The sequence below is a fragment of the Leopardus geoffroyi genome, chromosome C1, assembly GCF_018350155.1.
Source record: "Leopardus geoffroyi isolate Oge1 chromosome C1, O.geoffroyi_Oge1_pat1.0, whole genome shotgun sequence".
Classification (NCBI taxonomy): Eukaryota; Metazoa; Chordata; class Mammalia; order Carnivora; family Felidae; genus Leopardus; species Leopardus geoffroyi.
Window position 1 is genome coordinate 72325035 of NC_059328.1, and position 19830 is coordinate 72344864.

Below are 19830 nucleotides of genomic sequence, written 5' to 3' on the forward strand. Positions count from 1 at the left end.
TGATTCATGAATTCAAGCCCTGCATTGGGCTCTATGCTGCCGGTGTGGAACCTACTTAGGATTCTCTTTCTCTCCCCACCTCTCTCTGCCCCTCAGGCATTCTCTCTCTCTCTCTCCCTCTCTCTCTCTCCCTCTCTCAAAATAAACTTAAAACAAAACAAAACAAAAACATTTCCATGTTCCTCAAGCAGGATATCAGACATTTTTGCCATAGCCCCATTTAAAAAAATTGTGGTAGGGGCGCCTGGGTGGCGCAGTCGGTTAAGCGTCCGACTTCAGCCAGGTCACGATCTCGCGGTCCGTGAGTTCGAGCCCCGCGTCAGGCTCTGGGCTGATGGCTCAGAGCCTGGAGCCTGTTTCCGATTCTGTGTCTCCCTCTCTCTCTGCCCCTCCCCCGTTCATGCTCTGTCTCTGTCCCAAAAATAAATAAACGTTGAAAAAAAAAATTGTGGCAAAACGTACAACATAACATTGGTCATTTTAAACATTGGTCACTGAACAATTCTCAGTGAAAAAGGCAGAGAGGTTTCAGAAAGTAGCTCCCACCAGAGCGCTGTGTGTACTGGCCTCCATCTAAGTGTTATACCTGTGGAAAGCCCTCCCCAACTGTTCCTTCCCCAACCTGCAGAGGATGGATGAGTCAAGCTTGCCATGAAGTGGATGATTCATCTGTTTTTGGATTAAAATATTTGCTTCTTGGTGCCATTCACAAATGTCTGGGAAACCCAGAAGATGCTGTTCAGTTCTTTCAGCGCACTGTTAAAGATGAGTTGTGTCGTCAGAATAACTTATACGTCCAGCCATATGCTTGCTATGAACTTGGCTGTCTTCTGTTAGACAAACCGGAGACTGTAGCAAGAGGCAGAACTCTACTTCTTCAAGCAAAGGAGGATTTCTCTGGCTACGACTTTGAAAACAGATTGCATGTCCGCATCCATGCTGCTCTGGCCTCTCTGAGGGAACTGGTTCCTCAGTGATAGACTCGGACTTCCTGTTCTGTCCCTCCCTACCAGGTTCTGCACTTTAAAATAAAAGCAGAGGACACAGCTCTTCTGGAAGCCCGAAGACCGGCTTTTCTTCTGAAAACCACCTGTGCCAGGGACACATTTTCCCAGTTAGGCTGACATATTAAAGATCTCATCTTTTAAACGTATAGCTAAAAAGTAATAATAATGAGGATACTAGTAATTATAACTAACCACCTGGGGACAGGGTTAAGTGACCTTGTTCAAACATTTTAGTTTTGTGATTTATTATTTTTAAAATAAAAGCAAACTAAATATTAAAAAAAAAAGCATTTAGCCAATGCTTTATTCCATAAGTTTAAGTGTATAATTCAGTTGCATTAAGCACATGCGCATTGGTGTGTTCCATTGTATGCACACACCAAATTTTGTTTATCAGTTCATCTGTTGATGCACATTTGGGTTATTTCCATCTTTTGGCTATTCTGAATAATACTTCTATGAACACTTGTGTACAAATATCTATTTGAGTCCCTTCTTTCAATTCTTTTGGGTAAATACACAAAGTAGAATTACTGGGTCATACGGTAACTCTACGTTTAACTTTTGAGAAACTGCCAAACTATTTTCCACAATGTTTGCACCATTTTACATTCTCACCAGCAGTGTATAAGGGTTCCGCTTTCTTCACATCCTCACCAACCCTTGTTATTTTCCTTTTTTTTTTCTTTTGGATAATAGCCATCGTAATGAGTGTGAAGTGGTATTTGACTATGGTTTTGATTTGCATTTTCCTAATAACTAGTAATGTCGAGCATCTTTTCATTTGTTGGCCATTTATATATCTTCTTTGGAGAAATGTCTGTTAAGTCCTTTGCCCATTTTTTAATTGGATTGTTTGTTTTTTGAGTTGTAGGAGTTTTAAAAAATATATTCTGGGATATTAATTCCTTTTTCAGATAGATGTTTTGCAAATATTTTCTCCTATTCTGTGGGATGTCTTTTCACTCTCTTGATAGTGTCCTTTGATGTACAGAAGTTCTTAATATTGATGTAGTCCAATTTGTCTTTACTCGTTTTGAAAGTGCTTTTAGTGTCATATCCAAGAAATAATTGCTAAATCCAATGTCGTGAAGACTTTCTCTTATGTTTTCTTCCAAGAGTTTTATAGTTTTAGCTCTTACATTTAGGGCTTTGATCCATTTTGAGTTTTTTGTATATGATACCAGATAAGGGTCCAACTTCATTCTTTTACAGGTGGGTATCCAAATTTCCCAGCACCATTTGTTGAAAAAACTATCTTTTTCCCATTGAATGGTCTTGGCACCTTCGTTCAAAATCAGTTGACCATATACGGGAATATTTATTCTGTGCCATGACTTTATTTTGTACAAATAGGAAATAAGCCCTGTAATCCTCTTATAGGTATGTAACAGATTCTAATAATGTAAACGTACAGAAGGACTATTCCAGAAGGCCATCATATGTAATAAAAGGATATGGTTGGGGTGTCTGGGTGGCTCATTTGGTTAAGCGTCCGACTCTTGGTTTTGGCTCAGGTCACAATCTCATGGTTTGTGAGTTCGAGCCTCACATCAGGATCTGCACTGGGAGTCTGCTTAAGATTATCTCTCTCTCCTTCTCTCTCTGTTCCTCCCCCACCATCTCAAAATAAATAAATAAACTTGAAATAAAAAAGGATGTGATCACAGAAGAAGAAAAACAAATACCACCAAAAAAGATTTAAAGCATATTTTTTATTATAGATAAGTAAGTATGGTTTGCTGTGGCTAAAGATATGTTTATAATGAATGTATAAGCTTTTCTATATACCAAAAGGTATAATATTTCTCTTTTAATACTGATCTAACATTTCTCTGACAACAAGGGAAATCTGAATGGCTGAGCCTATTTTAAATGACTAAAGACTTTTTTTTTTCCTGAATGTTGCTTTAAAGACTGGTAAATTGAATTCTTTTAGATCCCAACACATTAAATTTAAGAATAATGAAATAAAGTCAATGAATACTACAAGACATGTAATTCCTACGAAGCAGAAATAATGGTTTTTATAATTTAAAACAGCAGCAATTTCAAAAGATTTGCTGAATTAAAACTTTACAAAATATATATATACATAGTATCATTCCAGATGATCATGGATTTTTAAAAATAGTATATCACAACCCCAAACTGTAACCCAAACCTACTACTGGATGTAGCTGGCTTGTAATATTTTTTACAACAATTTAAAAAATAAAAACAAAAGAAACCTCCCAATTCTCTTGTGCATAAGCACAGGTTACAGTGCGCTGGCTTTGCTTCTATATCCACAAAGAGAATTTTAAAATAGAACAAGGACTTCACATAAATAATGTTCCACTTGTTATTAAGTATGTGACCAAACAAATTAAAATAAGTACTAACAACCAAAACATGTCTTGATGTAACCAGTACATACACTCTTAAAGAATGACAAAGACGAAAAAAGAAATAAAATAGTCTATGAAAGCCACAAGCACCTTGTTTTAGAAAGAGCACCAAGCAACACAAAAAGGCAACACGTAAGAGGTAGTGTACCACCGGCTAAGATGTATATGCCCATCGGGGACCTGAATACAGCTTAGTATTTGGGAAAATAAGACATATTAGACTGTGGCTTGTAATTTTTAGACAGAAGCATTGCACATTTGGGAGCATTAGCCAGTATTGCTTCCATAGTGCTCTGCAGCTCCAGCTGTCTAATGGGTACTTTGCTCTCAGTCAAAAAATATAGGATACCCTGAAGAATTCCATGTTTATAAATTTTCAGTTCTAGGGAATTCTCTAAGAAAGCACAGATCAATATAATTTTTAAAAGAATTAAATACTTTATCAATTATAGTCCTTTAAAAATGCCTTTTCTCCTTCTTAGGAGGAAATCTTTTCTTCCTGAGATTCTTTAAGATTTAGCCAATGCTTTATTCCATGCATTTCACAATGATAGTATCTTTCTGTCTATATTTTTCCCTCTGCAGCAATTACCTGGCCAACAGCAAGAATTCTGAACTAATTCAGAAACCTTAGAGAAAGCATACAGAACTGCTTTCAATGTAGTACTTCCTTTCAGTTTTGAGATGAGGAAGTTTTTGTACTTCAATTACTGGAAGCTGATTAGGGTCCTGGGTGTGAAAAAGGAATTTTGCCTTATGCCAGCTGCCATCTTGAATCTGTAAAACAAGAACAAAGTGCTTTGATAGGTAATTGTGTCATTAGCAATCATTCTGGGCAGACAATGCCCCTCGCTGTCAGACAATGCAGCTTAGTTTAAGGGTTAGAGCTAATGAATAGGAAGTCCCTAGAAAGTAAGTGCTGGCACAGAGTTAAGTGCTCAGTGGTTAACAATCACTATGACTAATTGAAGACATGGTTTATTCTTTTCTCTAAATGGCAGTATGTGTTCTGATTTTTCAGTCTATGAGGCTAAGGCTTCTGCTTCTGCTCTCTGTGGATCGGTACAAAGGCTGTTCCTAATATTCCTAATATATTCCTAATATAAGTAACACCCATCTGCTCTGTGTTCCTTTACTTGGGACTGATTCTTCAGGATGGGCATTCTTCTTGGATGAAAGGCAATGAGCTATCTCAACCTTTATGTACTTTAGGTAGGAAATAACCAGAATTGCTTCAGTCAGAAGCAAATTATAATTATGTAAATCATCTTTTAGCTTTCTTTATTGCCAGTCTGTGGTTACTGTTTATATAGTTTCTTTCCTCTCCTCTTTCTAGGCCTTTCTGTTTTTCTTATATACTATATGCTCTTTTGTTTCTGATAAATTTTACTATGGAACAAAAACACCTTATGATTATGATTCAACAAGATAAAATAGATAAACACAATTGGCTAGTTTTGTGAAGCTTTTTATTAAGTTTTTAATTTTTTTTATTTCAACGTTTATTTATTTTTGGGGGGACAGAGAGAGACAGAGCATGAACGGGGGAGGGGCAGAGAGAGAGGGAGACACAGAATCGGAAACAGGCTCCAGGCTCCGAGCCATCAGCCCAGAGCCCGACGCGGGGCTCGAACTCACGGACCGCGAGATCGTGACCTGGCTGAAGTCGGACGCTTAACCGACTGCGCCACCCAGGCGCCCCGCTTTTTATTAAGTTTATTCACTTACTCATTTACTGAATTATTATATACATTTTAAAATTTGAAGGATCCTTAGAGATTATTTAAGCTATGGATTCCATGCACTAGTCATCAGCTTGGTGTTATAACTAGACCTAGAATTCTGTGTGTAAGACACCATTAGATTAACTCGTTAAGTCTTTCGAGCAATATTTATTGAGCACTAAGTACAGCTGACCCAGTTGAATAAGATTCAATCCTCTACTTTCTTACAGTGCTTGGGAAATAGGAAGATGAATAAATTAGTTCTGGTGTTTGAATACTAGCAGCTTATACATCTAGTTGGAGAGAGGGGAAACACAAATAGACGTAACACAAGACAATATGCCAGAAGTATAATATAAATAATGTAGACAGCGAATGCTGAATTCCTCATTTCCCACTGAAGTACTCAGGGGAAGCTTCATGAGTTCAGAATTCAGAACTTAAGATGGGCTTTAACGTATGCCTAAAGTTGCCACTTGGTTAGAGAGGGAGAGAAGGCATTTCAGAGAAAGGTAATGACATGAATAAAAACAAACATACAAACAAAAAACAGTTGGAAAAGTAGAAGATGGTTGCAAAAATAAGCCTAGCGTGGTGTTTTAGTGCACAGATTTTGGCCTGGAACAGACTTTGATAGAAATCCAGGTACAACCAGTCTCTTTACATACAAAATGTGAAAAATAAAAACCTCACACAGTTGTGAGGATTAAATGAGTTTTCAGTTGAAGTACCTACCAGTATGGTGTGGCATGGGCTTTGGAGTTAAACACACTTGGTGTTTATTTCTTAGTCTTCACTAATTAGCTGGATGACTTGAGCAAGTTATTTAACCTCTCCGTGCTTTCACTTTCTTATTATTAAGAGAGACTTCTTTACAAAGCTGTTACAATTAAATAAAATAATGTATGTAATACAGGGTACTTGCTATATAATAAAGCCCTGATAACTAGTAGTAGGAACTATTGATGTTATTATTATTGTTGTTGTTGTCATTATTTCTTCTTCTTCTTCTTCTTCTTCTACTTCTTCTTCTTCTTCTTCTTATGTCGGTTTGGTCTTAGCTTTGGGTTGACAGTCAATCAAAGCCCACACTAGAAATGTAGGTTGGGGCCTGACTGTCCTAAGTGCTAAACAAAGACCTGATAAGTTTGGATTGTATTTCAGAGATAGCGAGTCACTGAAAGTTTCTGGAAAAAAACTGTAAAAGTTAAATGAAATTGTTGGTAATGTTGATCTCTGCTTATAGAGATGAGCTGTATGTTTGCCTCTCATTTTTCAAATACTCAAGCCCTATTTATCTGAAAATAAAATGTTGTGAAAAAGTAGAGTCCCTTGGAAATGGTAAGAGATGTTAAATCACTAGCACACAAGAAAAGGAAACCGAGCTACTTAAAGCCATTAACGATACGTATATAAAGTGGATGTTATTCTCTATAACAGGGTCAGGAAACTCTTCTGTAAAGGGCTAGTAATAAATGTTTTCGGTTTTGTGCACCATACAATCTGTCACATTTATTTAACTCTGCCATCATAGTGTGATAACAGCCATAGATAATAAGTAAATAAACAGGGGTGCCTGGGTAGCTCAGTCAGTTGAACAGCCAACTCTGGTTCAGGTCATGATTTTGTGGTCCTGAGTTCAAGCCCCGCATCAGGCTCTGTGCTGACAACTCAGAGCCGGGAGCCTGCTTCAGATTCTGTGTCTCCTTCTCTCTCTGCCCCTCCCCCACTCACATTCTCTCTCTCTCTCTCTCTCTCTCTCTCTCTCAAAAATGAAAAACATTAAAAAAAGATTAAAAAATAAGTAAATGAACAAATGTGGCTGTGTTCCAATAACATTTATTTACAAAAACTAGTGGTGAGCTGGAGTTGGTCTGTGGACTATAGTTTGCCGCTACCTGCTGTATACCACATCTTTTAAAATTATAGATTTTTTCATAAATTTGTTATTTAATTTTAATAGGAAAAATGGGCTATGATTCAAATATTGTTTGGTAGGGCCAGCCAATCTGCAAGTCTGCCCACATTTGGTATCGGGTGTAGCGACCGACAAAATGAAATACAACTGACTTGCCTCTATAACCTGTCTTCCATGAAATAATGAGATGTGGAATCACAGTGGTGAAAATATATGGAAGAAATCTACTTATATGCTCTATCCATCTAGGTGTAATATAATTATTCAAGATGAGGAACAAAAATTAAATCTATGTATTAACACCTATTGCATATAAAAATCCATGGATGACCAATGTGTGTGACAAAAGTTGACGAGATATAAGCAAATGCTTGATTCTGAAAAATGTAATTTTATTACAAATTGGGGACATTAAAACTTACTACCTTTCTGGATCTTCAGTTTACAATTAAAGTCTTATTCTGATTATTTTAATTTTATGGTCTTGTAATTTAATGTTAGTTATACTGAACAATTCTAAAAGTGCCATCCCTTACCTTGCAGTCATCTGAAAGCACCTTAGGTTCAAGTAGAGTGTTTTCTTCAAAAATCTGGCCATTCCATCCCTTGAAGCCAATAGGTAATCCTGAGCCACTTGACTGAGCACTTCTCCACACTGGTGTGTTTAGACAGTGAATAGTGATGATATGGGTGGCTTCTGAGCTCAGTAAGTGAAGGAAGTTCATCTGGACTTTTCCAACTCCAAACTCCAACTAATGTCATAGAAACAATATACAGGTTATAAGATGTGGCAATTGATAAACTTATAATTTGGGGGCATTTGAGGAAATTCCTTGGAATGCAGCCTTGAGAAAACTACTTTCCTTGGCATTTAAATGCCAGTCAACAGCGTGTGACTGAACCACTGGCTTTTGCAGGGGTGGGGAGCAGGGAATCCCTGATTTATAGCATTTTCTGATTTCCATGGTGTAAACACTCCTACCATGCCTGATTTCAGGATATCATGGTGGTGTCACTGGACATGGAGTTGGAAAGAGATACAACTCTTTCTGGATGAGTCTGTATGAGCCGGCTTCAGCATACCATTAGACTACTAGATGTGACAAAAAAATTATAATTTTTATAATGTTATCTAAAATGCATTAATAATTAGTTGTTGACTAATAATTTTTTCCACAAAAATCTGAAATTGTGTATACCTTCCTTGCAGATCGTTTTTGGAGTTTCCATAGATAAGTTAGAAGTTGCAATAATAACTTGTTGAGTAATTTTAATTATGAGAGCTTTTAAAGATCAGGATAGAATCTTCTTCTTTGTGTTGCCGGCCCCTAACGCAGTTACAGTCATACAGCAAATCTTCAGTAAATGTTTATTGAAATGACTGAATGCATAACAAGCATTAATAATAAAGTCAACAATATAGAGCAAAATTAGAGCAAGGAGGTCTGATCGCATATTCCCCAGGCTTGGGCAAGGAAAGAGATTTTTCCTTTTTTTTTTCTTTAATTTTTTTTTAATTTATTTTTGAGAGACAAGAGAGAGACAGAGCATGAACAGGGGAGGGTCAGAGAGAGAGGGAGACACAGAATCTGAAGCAGGCTCCAGGCTCTGAGCTGTCAGCACAGAGCCCAATGCAGGGCTTGAACTCACAGACTATGAGATCATGACCTGAGCCGAAGTCGGACGCTCAACCGACTGAGCCACCCAGGTGACCCAAGAGATTTTTCTATAGTTTTTGACATTATTATTATTTTAGCAATATTCAAGCAGAGGTATGGTCATAACATAAGTGAACAAAAATGGTTTCTACAAGGAATTTATATGAATTTCCAAACATGAAATTAGAAAACTATCAGTTATGAGGTAACAGAGAAAGAAAAAAATAAAACAACAATCAAAATGTAAAAGGAACAGAGAAGAAAGGCAAAGGAAGGTCAGTGAGGCTGAAAACATGGAAGGATCATCATAAGGAACATTAGAGTTTAAGTAGTTCAGTTTCCTTTATTTTACAGATGAGAGTCACAAGCTTGTAAACTATTTAACCTTTCTAAGACTTAGTTTCTTTGTTGGTAAGGTAGCGTAGAACACTGACATGGCAGGGATGCTACAAGGATTTAAGGAGCCACATGGCACTTACCTAGCACAGTGCTGGCACAGAGTAGGCCCTTTGGTGGCTCAGAGTGCCATTTGCCAGGGTAGTAGAGGAATAGAAACTAGAACCCAGGTCCCTGATTCCAAGTTTACCATTCTTTCCACTACCTGCCCAGTCTTTCTCAGGTTGAGTTTACAGATAGGAGAGATGGGAGAGCTGATTCAGTCAAGGAAGGAATTGGAGTGCAGTTCCTTCGCTACTCCTGTCTCCTTTGCACACCCTTCCCAGTCCCCATCTTTCTTCTGTGATAATCCAAATAAACATTCTGGGCCAAATCCAGGGGAGTGAGTATGATCATGCAGATATTTTGCAAGTAAGATTATCATGCTGATCTTCATCAGAGGAACATGGATTCCCTAGGAATGGAAGAATCTTTCCTTCCTCTGCTTTGAGGTTAGTAGTAATGGTGAATACCTACTGAGATGAACTGGCGAAACACCCCGGTTAATGAAGAGGGATATTTTAGGAGAGGGTAGTCTAACAACAAGCAGTGTAGAGATTAATAGACCGCACATTTTACTTGCTGCCTCTTTATAATGGACCAAACATACAATAGGCATGTGTATCCATTCTTTGTCAACGAGAAATAAGTTCTTGGTAATAATACCAAACTGGTTTAACCACAAAAAGAAAGAAAAAAATGCAGTTTTGATTTCTCCAGTATTTGTTATGTGTAGAACTTAAGCTTTAGGTTTTATAAGTGCTTGTTATAATCTCCAGTATCATACCAAACTAACTTTCATTCATTCTATTATACTTGAAAGAAGTTTTAAATAATAGTCAATGGATATTTAAGGCAGGTTCTTTTGTGCTAAATCACCAAAAATAGTAAGCTTTGTGGCAACATTCCTCTTTTAATGATATCATTTTCAGAAAACTTTAGGTAACTGATTACTAATTACAAACACTGGGGATTTTCTAATGTATATGTATGCATAAAAACATATGTTCCACATTTTTAAAAGGAAATTTAAAAAGCATAATCAGTAGAGTAAGCCAAGATATCTCAATCATAAAAGACATCATCAAAATGTCAAGATTCACTAGAATTACTTTTTAAAAACAAAAAATTTCTTATGTGTAGTAGAGAATGATACCTTGCTTCCATTCATAAAATTCATAATTATTTAAGGTTACAGAATTTTAAAAGTTATGTTCCCTGAAACTGGGCAAGTACTCGCATGTGTTCTACAATTCAATACATACCTTTGTTACAGAAACAGGAGATAAACATGTCTGACCACCAGCACTGAAATTGCAGAAAACCTCAATGGCATCTGAAGGGCATCCAAGATTTGGATCAATCCAGTATTTTCCTATTAATTTATTGTAAGACACAAAAATACTTAAATGCCATACTAAAACCTATTTGAATCATCATTACAAATGATCATACTTTAAATATACATTTTTATAGTCTTAACTGTAAAAAAACTTAGAAGATTATATTTACATTTAGTCAATGAACGAAAGCTGCAAGCATTATATAAAATTGATACCAAAAATACTGTATTTTTCACGTGCCTATCAATTTAAGGGCATTTTATAATTTTAACACAAAAATGATATAAGGGCTGAATTTATTGCCTCTTTTTTTTTTTTTTTAAGTTTATTTATTTATCTTGAAAGAGAGAAGGAGAGAGAGACAAGCAGGAGAGGAACAGAGAGAGGGAGGGAGAGAATCCCGATCAGGCTCTGTGCTGTCAGTGCTGAGCCTGATGCAGGGCTCAAATTCTCAAACTGAACCATGAGATCATGACGTGAGCTGCAACCAAGAGTCGGATACTTAACCAACTGAGTGATCCAGGCCCCCCTACTGCTTTCTATAGATGAGACCATCAGCTTAAAGGAACCGTCTAAAGTTACATAGTTAACAGAAAAGTTGCAGTTAATGTGGTATATGTGTATATGTCTGTTCTATGTGATTACAGAGTTTAAAAAAATACATACTATATACATTTACATGTATGTTAAATGGAAACAACTTCAATCTCCCTGAGGTAAAATATTACCTCTATGAATATTGGCATAAAATTAATAAAACATTCTTTGTTTTCAGACAGAAAAGATACAATTAAATGGTTATCTTTTTTGTGGTTTCTTCATCAGATTTGCAAGTGAGAAAAACTGAAGTCCCTGTACCGAGTGTAAACCTGCCAACCTTTGCCTTCACTGACTGCTCAGCAGAATCAAAAGGAGTCTTGAAAGTCAGTCTACAGGAAATTCTCAGGCTGAAGAAGGATTGATCTAGCATCTGAGTTCCAGAGTAACGGGCTCAGAATATTGCAGGAGCACCTTATTCTAAAAGCAAAGACTAAGAATTTTTAAATGAGAGATAGCTCTGCTTTCTTGCATTAAAAAGGCAAGACAAGCAAACAGTACTTGTCATTTCTTCAGTAGCAAGGAATCCTTGTCTTTCTTACCCTATTGCAAAGATTCCTCTACCGCAACCTGGGGTTCCTCTGGTCCATTATTTTAGATTTCCAGAACATCTTCAACAACTCTTTACTAACTCTACTAATCTTTCAAAATGCATATCTCCTGAATTGGTGGCTCCAAAAGTAGGGACTCTGTTGCAATGTTTTTCAAATTTTAGTGGCATTAGAAACATCTGTTAAAACACAAGTAGCTGGACCCCATCCCCAGAGTTGCTGATTCATTAAGTCTGAGGCAGGCCGTGAGAACCTGCATTTCAACAGTATCTAACTCTGGTCCAGGGACATTTGAAGACCTACTGATCTATTAAGATATGGAAGAATTGGGTGAATGAAGTCCTATCCTCTGCCCCCCCCCCCTTTTTTTTAATCTTTCCCTCAGAATTTCAGACATTTTGTAAAGGTTGTAGAAATTAGTGCTGGATTTTTTACCAGGTTCTAGAGTAGGCTTCTAGTCTTATCTAATGAGGTAAACACACAATCTTCACTACTCTCTCTTGTCTTCCAAGAAACCGTTTCCTTCTACTATGTGAGCTAATAAGTTCCTTATAAAAAGTTTTCCATCAACCAAACTCTCATTGTTATATGGGGAAGAATGCTTTGAATTCAGGTATTATGCTGTACAACGGTGAATTGGTAGGGACTTCATAATTTTTTCAGGATACGTTGAGCTATAAATGAAGCACCATACCATAATATGTCTTTTGTAGGCCCAAACGTTCTAACCCAAAACTGGCTCTCCCATGGGCACAGCACTTTCCTTGCAGCTCTTTCAAGTTCTGCCACAGCCTCTATTATCTTTGTGTTTGGAGTAGGGAAGGTGTCTTTCTTGCCCTTCACTGCCACCTCCGGACCATTCTTCCTATATTTTTCCTAAAACAACTCCATGGTAAAACTACTGTCATTATATTACATCATCCATTACCCCTTCCTCTTGCAAGCCACTTTCTTTGAAGATTTTATCATTGGATGGCTATTACTTTCATAAAATACACTTATGATCTAATTCTTGGTGACACGGATGACACTTCCAATACCCTGGCCTCTCAGTTCCTTGAACTCTTCTACCAATGTTCTCGTACCCTTCCCCTGCTCCCCCTACTGCCCCATTCACTTTAACCCTCAACTTCCCCAGGCCATACCCTAGCCTTTGTCATTATCTACAAACTAGAATTCTGCCATTATTTCACCTCTTCTCTTTTGAACCCATTCTCTATTGTCCTGACTCCAATTATTCTTCCATCCTATCAGGACCTACAATCCATTGATAATATTTTTTTCATGATTTCTCATAATCATGTGTTCGATTCCCTCCCTACCCAAGTAAAACCCACAGATCTTTACTAAAATTACTTCCTTGGAGACTTCCATAACATCCCTGCCCTGCCACAATTCATTGTGCTTGCCTTATAAAATCCCAACCTCATAGAAGTCCAATTTTCACCTGTATCTGCACAGCTAAATGTGGCTGAAGAAAAATACAACAATGCGGACTGGACACACTTTAAATTCACATGTTTGTAAGACTGCCAGACAACAACACCATGTTTCCCTAATTAGTTCCTTCTGTTGCTCTCCTAGTTAACTGTTTGAAACCTTCTCTTCTTCTCTCACCTTTGTTATACCCATCTCTTCACCTTTATTCTTGAGTGATAACCTTTCAATGTCACTGAGGCAACTGAGGCAATGTGAAAGGAGCTTACAGAACCTCCAGCTACCACATCTCCTTACCTATCTGTGCTTGCACACATATATTCTGCCTTCCTTCTTATTATCGTGAATCGACTGTGTTCCTAGGGAAGGCTTGTCTATTACACCTTCAGTTTCAAATTCTTCCTCTCTTAATTTTCTTTTGAGTGTAATTCCGCTTGCTGTTTCTGCCAGTTCTCATTCATGGTGTTTTATCAACCGGTATGCCTCAGTATCATTGACTGTGTGCTGGGCACTACCTTTGAGAAATGATTTGTGGAAATAATTTGAGCCCTAGGATGATGGTATATTTTATAGAAGACTTTTGTTTCTGTTAGACATGGGATGGGGGGTACTAGCAGTCTGGAATCATCTTAGTCCAAGTTCAAAGCTTAAGACTCTGAGCTATCTTCATGATGTGAATGAAGCTAGGCTATAGTCTTGTCTCTACCAGTTTATGTTTACTTTCAGAGTGGAGCCCTTTGAAAACCTAAATCCTCACATTTGATGGGCCACAGATACCAATTTTTGACCCGAGCCCCACGAAGCTACCAAAAGCTGTATTTAGAACACACCCAGGGCAAAAGCAGTTCTAACTGTGTTCATTTCTTTGCTGTCTCCTTCAAAATGTTGGCTTAAAATTTCTTCACTATTTTGTTGGCTATTTGATGCTTTTAACTTGAAAACAAATTTTAAAAGATATTCAGCCTGGCAATTTGAATTACCTCCTTCATTACTGGAAATGGAAACTCTCTGGCTCTATAATTTTCTCTTAAAATCTGATGAAGTTTTTTTTTTTTTTTAATTTTTTTTTCAACGTTTATTTATTTTTGGGGAGACAGAGAGAGACAGAGCATGAACGGGGGAGGGGCAGAGAGAGAGGGAGACACAGAATCGGAAACAGGCTCCAGGCTCTGAGCCATCAGCCCAGAGCCTGACGTGGGGCTCAAACTCACGGACCGCGAAATCGTGACCTGGCTGAAGTCGGACGCTTAACCGACTGCGCCACCCAGGCGCCCCAAAATCTGATGAAGTTTTAACCACTACTATTCCTCTTAACTGCTCTCGTGAAGCTCACACAGAGCATCATGCTGCTAAATTCAGTAGCCTTTCTCAGGAACCCAGTTGATCCCTTCCTCAGGCAAAATTTTCTTCACTACTGTTCATCTAGTTTTCCTCCTATCAGGGATAGCTTCTTCTCAGTTTTCTTTGCTAGTTTCTCCTCATTTCCCTGATCTCTAAACATTGAAGAGCCCGAAGGCATAGGGTTTAGACCTCAGCTACCTCAGCTTTTCTTTCTCCACCTAGTCTTTAGGTAGTTGTAAGCAGTCCAGGGGCATTAGATACTATTGATATGCAAATGACGTCATAATTTTTAACCCTAGCCAGAACCTTTCTCTAATAGCCACCAACCTCCTTGACATTCTTACTTTATGCTGAACAGACATCTCAAATGAGATATATCTAAAACCAAACTCCTGATTTTTCCTCCAAAACTTGCTTCTGCATCTCTCTTACAGCAACTCCACACTTCCATCCATTAGTCAAAAAGCTTAGAGTCATCCTCTATCATTCTATTTCTCTCATAACCCACATCCAAATTATCATCAAGAACTGCTGGCTATACCTTAAGGCATAGCCAAAGACTTGATCATTTATCACTTATTCTACTAATTCTAGTCCAGCCTACCGTCATCTCTTACCTGGATCTTTTTCAGTGGCCTCCTCAATGGTTTCTTTTACTGTTGTCCTCATTATATTTGCAATACATTAGCCAGAATAATATTTCAAAAATTTAAGTCAAATCCTATCATTTCTTTGCTGCAAAACTTTGAATGGCTTCCCACCATATTCAGAATAAAAGCTGGAGTCTTTTGAGTAGTCTGTAAGATCTTATATAATCTGGTTTTTTGGATATCTTTCTGACTTCATTTTCTACCACTTGCCCTTATGCACTCTCTTCTGGTCACTGGCTTTTTTGTTAATCCTAGAACATACTACATATACTCCAGTCCCAGGGCCTTTGCATTTGCATTTGTTCTTTCTGCCTGGAAAGCTCTTTCTCTAGATTTCCTATAGCTTGTACCTTTACCTTCTTCTGATATGGCTCAAATGTCATGTTCTCAGAGATGCCTTATCTAACTACTATACTTGAAAACTTCACCCCCACTCCATTTTCTATCATATCCCCCTTCCCTGCTGTTTTGTGTTTCTCTATAGCATTTGCTGTCTCCTAGTGATGAAAATATTGTTGGGCATTAAAACCTTTCTGATACCTTGCAATCCATACCACTTAGTTATTTTTCTTACAAAGAAGGCAGACCTTGAATTAGATTTCAGTCATTTGTATGTCTTAAAATGTCTTTGTTACTTTCAATTCGATAGAATTTCATGTTTATGCCATCATATAAGGGAAAGAATCAAACAGAATTACTGTAGGCAGCTGTAACTGTCTATATTAGTTTAGTTTTTGTAGTAATTTAAGGCAGGAAATATCTATAGAAGTTAAGCATTTTATTAATATAAATAAAATGAATATTTTCATTGCACTTATAGAATGGAAGCTTATGTTTTTGGACAAGGGTGTGTGTGTTATGTGATGTATATGTGTGTATATGTAATTTAAATAAAATATGGACTACTAGTTACCATATAGAAGAACATAACACTTTTTTTTTCAAATCAGCATATGTGTCATTGCTACATATAAGTTTTTAGCAAAAAATTTACTAATATTGATCGTACAGCTGACCACAGACCCAATAGAAATTAAAATTAAATGATATATTACAGCAGACAGGGTTCCCTTATCTATCATTAGATAAATAGAACTGTTCTACTTGCTTTAAAGCTTTTCCTTTATGTTTCTATTCTAAATTCATTTTTGTACCTCTGGTTAATGGATTTGGGGCTATCAGTGTACGAATGAAAAAATTCCAAGAATACCAAACCATCTTCCTACTCACTGACTCTATAGTGATGCATTTAAATTCCATTTTGTGTAAAAGCCATAATTTTAGGAGGTGTGCTGATGGGGGCTCTCCCATGTATATTTTTTTCATGTTATCACCTTTGGAGGACCTGACAGGTACTCCTATTAACCCAAAGGTCAGTCCTCCATGTTTTAATTGTTATCATGAATATGATATGTTCCAAACACGATGTGTAAGCAAGTACTATAATTAGGGTGGAGTAAGAAAAGTTGGGGATCAATAAGGATGCATAGAAGAAGACATTTGTAATGTGAACCCTCAGAAAGGGATACTCTGACTTCAGAATCACGTCTCCCTCTAAGAGTATTTGGTTTTTGATAACATTAAAATGCTTTCCTATAAGCCTTTTATCAAAACGATTAAGATTCAAAATGAATATAGTATCAATCTCAGACACACTGAAATGATGGAACTAGACATCAGAGTTTGAGAAAACCAAGAACTTACCATCTGATACTTTGTGTTCACAGTTAAGCAAATCTCTGCAGATTCGTGCTGGGTTATCTCGTGTGCCAAGAGGATTCTTGATGCTGTGCAGTAAATTGCTAAGGTAGTTCAGGGTTTTGGATATCTCTGCACCGTAGTCAATTAGAGTCACTTCAGTATTTTGGTAGTTCTGCCAAGTCATCACAGGAATCATATTAGCAAAAAACCAGAGTAGCCAGCAGCATTATTGAACCCTCATCATCAACATGGACCAAGGCAGAAGAAAAATGTATCTTTGTTGTGTGCGGTGACTTGGGAGTAGGATGTAAAGATCAGTTTATATTCAAATATAGCCATCTATGTATATTTTATTAAACTGGATCCTAAGTAAGAGATTAAATTCACTCCAAAAGCCTAGTTTTCAAGCTAACATAAAACTTAACAATTATTATGCCCACTGTAGTATATTATTTTTTAAGAAATTATACATTGAATAGAGTTTAATCAAGAAAAATGAGTAACAGTGATAGATCCCATTTTAAGAAATGGCTAACTTCATTAAAATATTTTCTTCTACAGTATCTAATTCGTTGTTTAAAAATTCCTTAAATGATATTACACCTTTTAAAAATGTTTTCCTTAAAAAAACCCATGCATATATTTCTGCTTATTAAACATGCTTACTTTGTCCTTAAAAGTAGTTTCATTACGTTCAATCTGTTTTAAATACAATCTTTGAGATAAAGCCACATTTTGGACTCTGAAAAACTTTCAGTTTAATTTGTATATTGAGAGTGCCAATGTAAATAAAGCCAGATATATTACCTCCATCTGTAGGGCAGCATGTGATTCAATCAAGGCTTGAATAGCAGCATTGATATCCATTTGTTTCTGTGTAAAACAAAACCATTTGAGATTAGCAGTAACATCAACACTGAGTACTCTAAAGGAAGGGCTGTAAATTCAGAAAGCAGTGGTATTAAAGAATACTAGACTTATTATCTGAAGGGGGTTTGTAACTCTTATGGTTAGACAGATGCTGCAAATTTTGCCTGGATAACTGGAAGGACAATATGCTGCCTTCATCCAAATCTCGAAAGTCTCCTAATTAAAACAGGACCAAAGTCTAGAGCCCTCAAATGAAAAACTATTTGTCACTGCTGCATAAACACACACACACAAGTTACTCAAATGGAAGAAGAATGAAATATGACCCCCTCAGTTAATAAATTGTAAAGTGAAGAATAAATAACTGTAGTAATTTATAACAGTTACATTCTTGGAAGGAAAATATAATAAAATACTACTGTCCTGAGGTAGTCACCACATTCGTTTAATCTGATACTTCTGCGGTCTTAAAAACAATTTCTGAAGTTGGAAAATGCACCATTAGTCCCAAAAGAAATAATACAGCATGAATCCAATCTCCTCCTGTGTTTAATAAAAGATATTTTTAGAGAAAGGCTCAGCATAACCATTAGTAAAAGTCTTTTTGTATTTTATTTTTTAAAAAAGCTTGGAGACTAAGAAGCCTGAGTTGGGAGAAAGTTCTGTGAAATGGCATCTGTGTACACAAATCAAGCAATCTGATTTCCTTCAGAATGATTGTGTTCCTAAGATATCTTTTTACTTGGAGGGCCATACAATAAAAACTGTTTTCAACAGATCTCTCATAACTCAAGGCTGGTAATTTGAAAAACTATTTAAAATGATGGGACAATCAATAAAATGCACTCTTCCTTGCCTCAACATGTGGTTTTCATATTGGAAAATAATTGACTCATTCTGTGCATATATACTGCCAAACACTGTGATACATATTGAGGATAAACGGTAAGCTAAAAAGAAAACTGCCCTTGTGAAGCTGAAGTTTAAGGGAGAGAAAGGCACTAATCAAATCTTAAAACCACACAATTACAAATTGTGATATGTGCTATGAAAGAAAAGAAGTGCTTGGACCCATGAAAGAAATTAGGGGGTTTCAATGAAATCTGGAGGATGAGAACTTTGGAAGGAGTAGATGAGGGAAGGTTTCCTTGAGATAGTGACATTTGATCTGAGATCTGAAGATAAATAAGAATTGTTAGGAGAGGGGGTGAGAGAGCTTTCCAGGCAGAGTGACAGCCTTGCACAAAAGCTATGAGAGAGAGAAGCATGACCTATTCAAAAAGCAGAAAGGGTCAGCCTAAAAGGTCCTACACAGATTAAATAATTCCGACCATCATGCCTGTGTGAATGAGCGGATTTTGGACATGGGTCGCATGTCCAAAATATTTGCACCAAACATGGGCAATTGAATTAAGTACTAAATAATAGCCATCCTTGTATTTTCCAGGTGGTTTGTTATTAGGGCTTTGATCTTAGAAAACATAGCATAAGCAGTTCTCAAACTCTTCAGTTTAGGACTTTTTGCACTTTTAAATATTATTAAGGGCCTTAAAAAACTTTTATTTACACGAGTTATAACTTTTGGTATTTACCATAGTAGAAATTAAAACACAAATTTCTGTTATTGCTTTAAAATAACCCATTATACATTTTTAAAAGTTTATTTATTTATTTTGAGAGGAAGTGAGCACAGGCAGGGGAGGGACAGAGAGAGAGAGAGAGAGAGAGAGTGAGAGAGAATCCCAAGCAGGCTCTGCTCTGTCAGTGCAGAGTCATGAGATCATGACCTGAGCTGAGATCAAGAGTGGGAGCTTAACCGACTGAGCCACACCCCAACCCATTATATGTTAATACAAATATTTTAAAGTAAAATAATTGTATTTTCCAAAACAAAAAAAATCTGAGAAGAATGGCGCTGTTTTATATATTCGTACATATCTTTAATGTCTGGATTGATAGAAGATAGCTAGATTGTCTTATTTCCTTCAGTATTCAATCTGTTATGATATGTTATTTTAGTTGAAATATATGAAGAAAATCTGGCCCTGCAGAGACATGCAGTTGGAAATAGGATTATTTTAGTAATCTTTTCGGATAATTGTGGATATTCTTTGATACTATACCAAACTTGACAAATGATAATTTCTTAAGGGTTAGTTGAAATTTGAAATCTGAAATCAAGTCTATGAACTTTTTGTGCTTTTTTAT

The 19830-nt window shown here is 36.8% G+C and overlaps 1 protein-coding gene and 1 pseudogene across 5 annotated transcripts in view; one reads left to right on the forward strand and one right to left on the reverse strand.

The window, feature by feature from the left end:
- The first annotated feature begins 487 nt into the window (after positions 1-487).
- LOC123596815 lies at positions 488-1289 on the forward strand (annotated as a pseudogene).
- Positions 1290-2703: 1414 nt separating this feature from the next.
- Positions 2704-19830, reverse strand: part of COL24A1 (collagen type XXIV alpha 1 chain) — a 397210-nt gene continuing 380083 nt past the window's right edge. For 4 of the 5 annotated variants that reach the window (XM_045478119.1, XM_045478121.1, XM_045478120.1 and 1 more), the window contains 5 exons: positions 17560-17625; positions 16756-16924; positions 10398-10507; positions 7576-7791; positions 2704-4174 (listed from right to left, as the gene is read on the reverse strand). In XM_045478119.1, coding sequence (XP_045334075.1) covers positions 4028-4174; positions 7576-7791; positions 10398-10507; positions 16756-16924; positions 17560-17625 — 708 coding nt within the window. In that variant the 3' untranslated portion in view covers positions 2704-4027. The remainder of the gene's footprint in view (positions 4175-7575; positions 7792-10397; positions 10508-16755; positions 16925-17559; positions 17626-19830) is intronic. The other variant, XM_045478122.1, reaches the window with a different exon arrangement.